Raw genomic sequence first — 10,092 nt, forward strand, 5'->3', positions numbered from 1 at the left:
AGTAGTGGAGAGGGTGGGTTCAGATCAGTAGTGGAAAGGGTGGGTTCAGATCAGTAGTGGAGAGGGTGGGTTCAGATCAGTAGTGGAGAGGGTGGGTTCAGATCAGTAGTGGAGAGGGTGGGTTCAGATTAGTAGTGGAGAGGGTGTGGCCAGTAGTGGAGAGGGTGGGTTCAGATCAGTAGTGGAGAGGGTGGGTTCAGATCAGTAGTGGAGAGGGTGGGTTCAGATCAGTAGTGGAGAGGGTGGGTTCAGATTAGTAGTGGAGAGGGTGGGTTCAGATTAGTAGTGGAGAGGGTGGGTTCAGATTAGTAGTGGAGAGGGTGGGTTCAGATTAGTAGTGGAGAGGGTGGGTTCAGATTAGTAGTGGAGAGGGTGGGTTCAGATCAGTAGTGGAAAGGGTGGGTTCAGATCAGTAGTGGAGACGGGTGGGTTCAGATCAGTAGTGGAAAGGGTGGGTTCAGATCAGTAGTGGAGAGGGTGGGTTCAGATCAGTAGTGGAAAGGGTGGGTTCAGATCAGTAGTGGAGAGGGTGGGTTCAGATCAGTAGTGGAGAGGGTGGGTTCAGATCAGTAGTGGAGAGGGTGGGTTCAGATTAGTAGTGGAGAGGGTGTGGCCAGTAGTGGAGAGGGTGGGTTCAGATCAGTAGTGGAGAGGGTGGGTTCAGATCAGTAGTGGAGAGGGTGGGTTCAGATCAGTAGTGGAGAGGGTGGGTTCAGATTAGTAGTGGAGAGGGTGGGTTCAGATTAGTAGTGGAGAGGGTGGGTTCAGATTAGTAGTGGAGAGGGTGGGTTCAGATTAGTAGTGGAGAGGGTGGGTTCAGATTAGTAGTGGAGAGGGTGGGTTCAGATCAGTAGTGGAAAGGGTGGGTTCAGATCAGTAGTGGAGACGGGTGGGTTCAGATCAGTAGTGGAAAGGGTGGGTTCAGATCAGTAGTGGAGAGGGTGGGTTCAGATCAGTAGTGGAAAGGGTGGGTTCAGATCAGTAGTGGAGAGGGTGGGTTCAGATCAGTAGTGGAGAGGGTGGGTTCAGATCAGTAGTGGAGAGGGTGGGTTCAGATTAGTAGTGGAGAGGGTGTGGCCAGTAGTGGAGAGGGTGGGTTCAGATCAGTAGTGGAGAGGGTGGGTTCAGATCAGTAGTGGAGAGGGTGGGTTCAGATTAGTAGTGGAAAGGGTGGGTTCAGATCAGTAGTGGAGAGGGTGGGTTCAGATCAGTAGTGGAGAGGGTGGGATAGTGAGAATACAACATTGGGATTACCTCAAAGCAGATGTTCTCTCCCTCTTTGTCGCAGTCCAACCACAAAACCACGTAGTCACATCCCTTGGCTTCGACCTGGAGATAGATAGTGACAGAATTATTTTTTAAAGGAGACCAATCAACTGATATAGAGAGGGGGGGTTGGAACAGCTAAATGAACGATTGACAGGAAAATGAACCTGTTCCCAAAGGTCAAAACCCTTCAGATGTGACTAGAGACACAGACGAACCTGTAGGAACTTGACCATGTTGAGTTTGGGGTTGGCCTCCTTCTTCTCCGTAGGGGCTTTAGTGAAGAGTTCAGCTGGGTCCACCTTGTCCCAGTTATTATACTTCCCTGGAGACAGAACAGGGACCGGAGTTATCAAGTTATCCAACCAATGGGCCCACAGATTTGGGACAGATTGAATCCAGTCAAAAGTGTAGGATTTAGCCTAAATCAAGAAAAAAATCCCACCTATGAAATCCAGACTCATGACATGCCCACACACTGACGTCATCTTAAAGCGCACGCTCTGGCCTGAGAAGGTGCCCATGTACTCGTGGACCGAACATGCTCCGTTGAGACCTTTGCGACTGGAGCAGCTGCCTGGGTTAAGAAGAGAGACGAGAAGAGTTAGCCTAGATTAGGGTGCCATATGGGATGCACACCCGGTCAACATTATAGGCTATATACACACTCCGAACCAACGGCCGAACATACAAAATACATCCTTCTATTCATTAGAAAAAAAGGAAATGACATTGGGCGTCTCACAAATGGCACCCTATTCCCTATATAGTGCACTGCTTTTGACTCTGGCCCATAGGAATCTGGCCAAAAGCAGTGCACTATATAGGGAGTAGGGTGCCATTTTGGACGCAAACCCTAGGCTACTTGACAAGGGTAGGTAAGGAGTGGGACTCTTCCCATCCATTTGAGACGACCCTTGTTAAAATACCTTTTGTGGAACCATCTGGCCTTCAGGTGACAACACGGGAAGAGGAAAAGCTACCTAGCTGCTTCCTTGGTCAAACCAATCAAATGTTGTCCTATTAAAATGTCATGACTCACTGTTAATACAGATTCTAACTTTTTCGGGAGGTTATTTCACACACAAAAAAAACTGAACCTAATAGGATGATTCAACTCTTATGGAAAAGGATTTCCAAGTGTATCAAGGCTAAACTATAGTGGAAACTCTTCTCGTCTTCCCTGTCACGGGGCTTGTGCTACCTGAGCTAAACGCTACGTAGTGACCAAGTCAAGTTAATGACATGCCTCTCTCAAGGCTGAATGCTAATGGGGTACACGCATGGTAAAGACCATAGTAATGAGAGGGACAGGGAGCCAGTGAATGAGTGACCCCCCCCCCCCCCCTCTACCCACCCATAGCTGTGACGCTGACCGCCCTCCAGGCCCCCCACATCCCCCCCTATCCATAGCTGTGACGCTGACCGCCCTCCAGCCCCCCCCCACCCATAGCTGTGACGCTGACCGCCCTCCAGCCCCGCACATCCCCCCCTATCCATAGCTGTGACGCTGACCGCCCTCCAGCCCCCCCCCACCCATAGCTGTGACGCTGACCGCCCTCCAGCCCCCCCTCCCCCCACCCATAGCTGTGACGCTGACCGCCCTCCAGCCCCCCCTACCCATAGCTGTGACGCTGACCCCCCCCCCCCCACCCATACAATCCCAGATGCATAAATATGTCCCCCCGGTTCGAGACGATGGACATCAGCTCTGAGCGAACCAAAGGGTACCAATAGCCCCAAAGAGCAGCAGCAGCCGAGACAGAAAGCTACATAATCCCACAGCAGCAGCCGAGAGAAAGCTACATAATCCCACAGCAGCAGCCGAGAGAAAGCTACAGAATCCCACAGCATAGCAGAGAGAAAGCTACAGAATCCCACAGCACAGCAGAGACAGAAAGCTACAGAATCCCACAGCAGCAGCCGAGAGAAAGCTACAGAATCCCACAGCATAGCAGAGAGAAAGCTACAGAATCCCACAGCAGCAGCAGAGACAGAAAGCTACAGAATCCCACAGCAGCAGCAGAGACAGAAAGCTACAGAATCCCACAGCAGCAGCCGAGAGAAAGCTACAGAATCCCACAGCATAGCAGAGACAGAAAGCTACAGAATCACACAGCAGCAGCCAAGAGAAAGCTACAGAATCACACAGCACAGCAGAGAGAAAGCTACAGAATCCCACAGCAGCAGCCGAGAGAAAGCTACAGAATCCCACAGCAGCAGCCGAGAGAAAGCTACATAATCCCACAGCAGCAGCCGAGAGAAAGCTACAGAATCCCACAGCAGCAGCCGAGAGAAAGCTACAGAATCCCACAGCACAGCAGAGACAGAAAGCTACAGAATCCCACAGCATAGCAGAGAGAGAAAGCTACAGAATCCCACAGCAGCAGCCGAGAGAAAGCTACAGAATCCCACAGCATAGCAGAGAGAAAGCTACAGAATCCCACAGCAGCAGCAGAGACAGAAACAGACTCCAGAACCGGAAGCCAGAACTTCCAGAACTCAACATGCAACAGCTCCAGGTGAGATAGAAGTTTCTGTTGTTATTGATCTGTTTGTAACTAGCCAGTGGTACTGTCCAGGGGATGCTTGATGAGGGGCTAGGGACTAGAGACAACTTTCACTATGAATGTTGAATGCTCTTGATTGCCATTGGCTATTACTGTGCAGTGGGGCTTCGGCTTTATGTTAAGACAGACTATGTGCTTTGATTGTGTATATTCCTCCTATAAAGTTGGAATTGCTATCAGGCTAATTCTTATAGCAGAGTATGAGCTACTGACTGACCGGCTGAGGATTTTTTTTAATGGAAGGTCAAACCGTCAAATTAATTGTTTGTTTGAGTTTTCATTCGAATGGTTTTATGGTACAGGAGTTGAATGTAGCTATGGATTTTCTGGCATTTGGACAAATTCCTTTTAACAGTTTAAAGAGCTGGTTAAAAAAATACATTTCATTTAAGCTAAGGCTAGTTGTTGTATTTAGTTGCACAGATGTAATGTTCACTCCCTGGTGTTTTACTCAGCTTCAGCTGCCAGTAGCCTAATGACAGGACATTATGTAATTAAACCAGGGACAGTAAATCCCTGGGTTTAACAATGATATTCAACCCCCTTGTGTTGTGTTTTCCGTGTTCGGCTCCAGCTCAACATTGATACTCAACGCTCTGTGTTTTCTCCCTTGGTGTGTTTTCCTACGCAGCTCCTGCGTCTGCTGCTCCTGCGCTTGCTGGGTCACTGCCTGTGTGCTTCCTGGGTCACTGCCTGTGTGCTTCCTGGGTCACTGCCTGTGTGTGCCCCTGGGTGGCCAGTGTGTGGACAAGAGCTTCTGCACTAGCAGCCTGGAGGAGTACCACGCACAGCTAGCAGCCTGGAGGAGTACCACGCACGGCTAGTCAGCCTGGAGGAGTACCACGCACGGCTAGTCAGCCTGGAGGAGTACCACGCACGGCTAGTCAGCCTGGAGGAGTACCACGCACGGCTAGTCAGCCTGGAGGAGTACCACGCACGGCTAGTCAGCCTGGAGGAGTACCACGCACGGCTAGTCAGCCTGGAGGAGTACCACGCACGGCTAGTCAGCCTGGAGGAGTACCACGCACGGCTAGTCAGCCTGGAGGAGTACCACGCACGGCTAGTCAGCCTGGAGGAGTACCACACACGGCTAGTCAGCCTGGAGGAGTACCACGCACGGCTAGTCAGCCTGGAGGAGTACCACGCACAGCTAGTCAGCCTGGAGGAGTACCACGCACAGCTAGTCAGCCTGGAGGAGTACCACGCACGGCTAGTCAGCCTGGAGGAGTACCACGCACGGCTAGTCAGCCTGGAGGAGTACCACACACGGCTAGTCAGCCTGCCCAACCGCCTCAACAAACGCAGTGTAGCCGCCTGGACCTACGTGTGAGTACCTTTACTATTTTTATTTTATTTTTTATTTTTAAATGACAGTTTCTTTACCAGATGGATGGATTGGAAGGAATGTATTACACTATTAAAATCCATGTACAGCCACACACTTATGAGTGCTAATCACCATTGCAGCCTTGCTTACTAGGCTTCTGAGACTGTGTGCAATGCATGTTTCCTTTCTAGGATATAAAATGTATGTATTTTTTCAAGGAAGTATTTTGTGACTTTTGGTTCCGAGTCTGATTATCTTGTTTTCTCTTCCTCCTTCTAGACAAAACATCGACTTGAACCGGGTTCCTCAGGTCCTGTATGAAGCCAACTGCCTTGAAAGCCACTCCTGTAAGGGTTTGGACAGCACCCCCAGCCTGGAGACAATCCCCATCACCCTCAGGATGCCCGTGTTGAGGAAAACCCCCCACTGTGCCTCCTTCTCCCTGGAGTTCGAGCCCATCAATATAGCCTGTATATGCGCCACTTCCAGACAAAGCTGATTTCGAACTGCTCGATTGTAAATTAAAGTATTTATTTATTTTGGTTATAAATGTTGAGGCTATAAATGAGATTTAATGTGTGTTTTGAATGTTTTTTTTTGACATAAGGGTAAAGATGTATTATTATTGTTATTATTGACATCACTCAGTCTAAGTTCAAACTCATGTTAGTTGTTTGCTATGACATTGAAAATATCTTGGTCATTGGTCAAGAATAAATCAAATGTTCACTTACCATCTGCTTAAAGCTTAAAACAGTAAATAAACTCATTTTACAGCACAAAACAACGTGTTTCTCTGTTGCTTTACATGGAGTTAATCATATTAGATATGGAATTACTCACAAGGTGAAAGATAACTAACTACTTCTGCTGGCTTTTCCCTGATAAATGGCTGTTGATTCCTAGCTTGCTAGGTGTTTACAATAAGGAAGTTAGCTAGCTAACTAGTTGCTTTAACATAGTAAGCATTAGAGATCACTTACCTTTAGATAGGATTTTGGCAATTGACTGAGCTAACGACGGCTTCTCCGCTACCATCAAAACTGTCTTCATGACTGGAAACTGCACAGCGACACTAGCTAGCCGGCTGAGAACAAATAGCTGCTATTTACAAAATGTAAATAACAATATTCTATTTAGATGTAATTACAATAATGGAACTCGTGAATACAAGTTATAAGAAGCATAAATGCCATGGAAAAGCTAATTATCAAGTTAGTGGCTGGCACAAAAGAAACACAATGCCGCCATGACAGTTTCTAGATGCTCTTCCAGGTGAAAGTGTAACGTGACCGGAAGTAGATCCGAAATATTGGTGAATTGAGTATCGGCACAGAGAGAATTTGGTATCGGTCTGCAGAGCTGCCAGCTCTCACGCATTTGACCCTATTCTCACGCTCACACGGCTTATATCTCACGCTTTGAAAAGTACTGTTTTTATTTTTCTAATTAGTCCATTGTATAGTCAGTGCGTTAACTTTTCAACTGTACTCCAAATCGTTTCGAATTCAGAGCATCTGCGACTGCAATTTAACATCATGAGCGGAACCTCTATCATTGCGCCTGGCTTGGCACATCACTGTGAACCCCCGTCACATTGAAGCATATGATTGGTCTAGTTATGTAAGGGATCAAGGGGATTGGATGCATTTTCTTAAAGAAACGCCCCTCAAAATTAGAGTGGCGCTGAATGGAGAGCGAGAACGTTCTCCGCTGAGTTTATAAAACTGTAAAAAGAGCCGCATGGGAGCGCTGTTTTATGTACAAAGTTATCAGCAAAATGAGGTTGCTGTTACACCCGTCCCTATTGCAGAATGCAGCCTTTTGACAGCAAGTACTAAAATCGATTTAATCCACGCTTGCATTAGTCCCCTCGTTTGGTGATTGGAATGTAGGTTGTGACAACGAAAAAGCAGCAGAGCCCTAAATACAGTATGTTGCGGGAAAGTTTGGTAGGGTGACCTGATTTGTAACTATGAAAATAATTTTGTCGAACAGATTGTGAACCCAAAAGTGTACTTTTTTGATTCTAGAGGGGGAACAAAACATCGGGAAAAAAATGTGGTTAGTTGGGGCAAATTTATGCCATCTTTCTTCAGGAGATTTAATCTATTTTCTTTATTTAGTCTGATCAGTGGAACAATTCTCATTCTTAACAATGGGCTAAAACATAGAGTAATTACTGTTCTTTTCTGCAAGAACACTACAGTTATTCCCCACACTTATTTTATATTCCACTTCTTCACAATTTTTCCAGTGTTATCACATATTGAAATCTGATATGCCTACTTGTGTCTTTGAAAATGAATGATATGAGGCTATGTATTTTTTCAGCCATTCATGGACAGTTTTGAATAAGTCATACAAATAAGCATTGGATATTAAATGCTCCAGGAATCAAATATAATTTTTGACATTTTAGTATTTTGCACATGCTAGGGAGAGATGGTAGGGGGACTCACAGCTCATAAACACATCATATTTTGTCTATGTAGAGTAAGATAATAGCAAGGATCTTCAACTGGCAGGCATAAACTACCTGAATATTGATATTCATTAGATTTTCATAAAGGTTGGGTGATTTTGAGAAATTAGTTGAACATTTTCAAACACCCAGCACTTGGGAAACTCAGGTGTGGCCAACGAAAAAGCAGTTTATCGACAAGGAGACTGCGATATATGATTTGGTTACCCACTGCCATCAACCATTAATATAAGTATTTCCCGTGGTGTAGTGGTAACACTCCCCGGCACGTGTCGCATACAACTTTCCACCTGAGAACAGGGGTCAATCCCTGCTTCCAACCTTCCCACTGTTTCTCCCATTTGCTTGTCTCCCTATCACATTTAATTACAGCCTGAATAAAGTGTCAAACCACCGGAAAACGATGTTAAAAACCATATTAGCATACTTTAAATTTCATCCCCCCCAAAAAAATCTCAAAGTAACAAAGTCGTCGAATTTTGAGTGTTCATTTAATTTTCAAAGCATCCTGAATACAATAAATAAATAAAATCCACCCTGGTCATAGGCCTAAGCCATGTCAAAATACATAGAATTGCAGGAAATTAGCTTTAAAATAGTAACATTTTCCTGGGGGGAGGACCCCCAATCCCCCCCCCGTTTAGGGGTTGTGCCAGGAGGCAATGAAATTCACATAGCAAATCTCACTCCAAGCTTTCTTCAAAAGTTGGCAGCCCTGGGTCTATGTTTCGTATGGAGATTGTTTAGGAAAGCTTTCTTTGCCATCTCTGGTAAGTATGTACTGTGTTATAAAAGCTCATACAGTGGTAACTAAAAGGAACAATGAGGTAAGCTACTTTGATCAATCATTTGCTATTAACGCAAAGGAGACTGTTGACACTTTAAACACGTTCCTAAAAAAAAAAAATCCATAGGCTGGTAAAGTGTAGGACTCTACTGTGGTCCTCTGTAGCTCAGCTGGTAGAGCACGGCGCTTGTAACGCCAAGGTAGTGGGTTCGATCCCCGGGACCACCCATACATAAAAAATGTATGCACGCATGACCGTAAGTCGCTTTGGATAAAAGCGTCTGCTAAATGGCATATTATCATTATTACTACTGTAAATGGTACTGTGTAGAACTCTACTGTAAATGGGGTACTGTGTAGGACTCTACTGTAAATGGGGTACTGTGTAGGACTCTACTGTAAATGGGGTACTGTGTAGGACTCTACTGTAAATGGGGTACTGTGTAGGACTCTACTGTAAATGGGGTACTTTCATTCTCTGTTTCATTCTCTCTATGCAATAAAACATATTCTCTCACGCACACATGAGCACTATGGACTGGAAGAGAGTATTCAGGATATTGTGGCCGCTACACAGACGCACGCACGCACACACTCACACACACACACACACACACACAAGAACAAGAACAAGAACAGTAATTACTCTGTTTTAGCCCATTGTTAAAAATGAGAACTGTTCCACTGATCAGACTAAATAAAGAAAATAGATAAAATCTCCTGAAGAGAAGATGACATGAATTTGCCCCAACTAACCACATTATCTTTTGATGTTTTGTTCAACACTGAGCAAGCAGGAAAAGAGGGGAAACAGTTGACATCATATGGATAACTGGCAGGAATACCGTTTTATTTCTCTAAAATAAATTGCGTATTAAAATACATGAACAGTAAAATGAAGACATTTATTTAGGCTTTATTTTTGATGAGCCTCTTGACACTGGTTGAAATTACATTGAACCAACATGGAATAGACATTGAATTGACGTCTGTGCCCAGTGGGTAATGATTGAAACACAAGACAAAATTACAAAACATTATGTTCATCCAGAGGTAGTTTCTACCAGACAAAAAGGGTAATACGTCACAGCAGCCTAGCCTAGCGGCAGACAGACAGAGAGACCAGGGACCAGAGGATAAGTGGCATCTATTGTGATAGACATTTAGTGGTGCATAATGAATCAATAATGATATGTTGAATGGATGGGTTGGTGGGTTAGTGGGTGAATTAATGATTGAAATGAATGAAAAAATGCTAATGATTCAGGATGTAGGCCTACCAGAAAATGGTTGGAAACGTATTCTATTCTGTGTCAGCACAGTGGGGAGCTGTAAAGTAGAGAGTGGAAAAGTTCAAACCACAATAAGGACCACTTAATCAACCACTGAAAGGCTATTTGAAGAGAATGAGGGAGATATACAGTGCATTCGGAAAGTATTCAGACCCTTTGACTTTTTCCACATTTTGTTACATTACAGCCTTATTCTAAAATAGATTAAATAAAATGTTTTCCTCATCAATCTACACACAATACCCTGTAATGACAAAGCGAAAACAGGGTTTTAAATTTTTTTGCAAATGTATTAAAAATACAAAACAGAAATACCGTATTTACATAACTATTCAGACCCTTTGCTATGAGACTCGAAATTGAGC

General features: G+C 45.0%; 1 protein-coding gene across 1 annotated transcript in view; it reads right to left on the bottom strand.

The window, feature by feature from the left end:
• top3b (DNA topoisomerase III beta) overlaps positions 1-6,440 on the bottom strand; it is a 52,485-nt gene extending 46,045 nt beyond the window's left edge. Inside the window, exons 1-4 of the mRNA XM_084193525.1 lie at positions 6,147-6,440; positions 1,712-1,843; positions 1,485-1,591; positions 1,255-1,329 (exon numbers count right to left, since the gene is read on the bottom strand). Coding sequence (XP_084049651.1) covers positions 1,255-1,329; positions 1,485-1,591; positions 1,712-1,843; positions 6,147-6,216 — 384 coding nt within the window. The 5' untranslated portion in view covers positions 6,217-6,440. The remainder of the gene's footprint in view (positions 1-1,254; positions 1,330-1,484; positions 1,592-1,711; positions 1,844-6,146) is intronic.
• Between the last annotated feature and the right edge of the window lie 3,652 nt (positions 6,441-10,092).

Source organism: Coregonus lavaretus (assembly GCF_964263955.1).
Source record: "Coregonus lavaretus genome assembly, contig: HAP1_SCAFFOLD_3071, whole genome shotgun sequence".
NCBI classification, from domain to species: Eukaryota; Metazoa; Chordata; class Actinopteri; order Salmoniformes; family Salmonidae; genus Coregonus; species Coregonus lavaretus.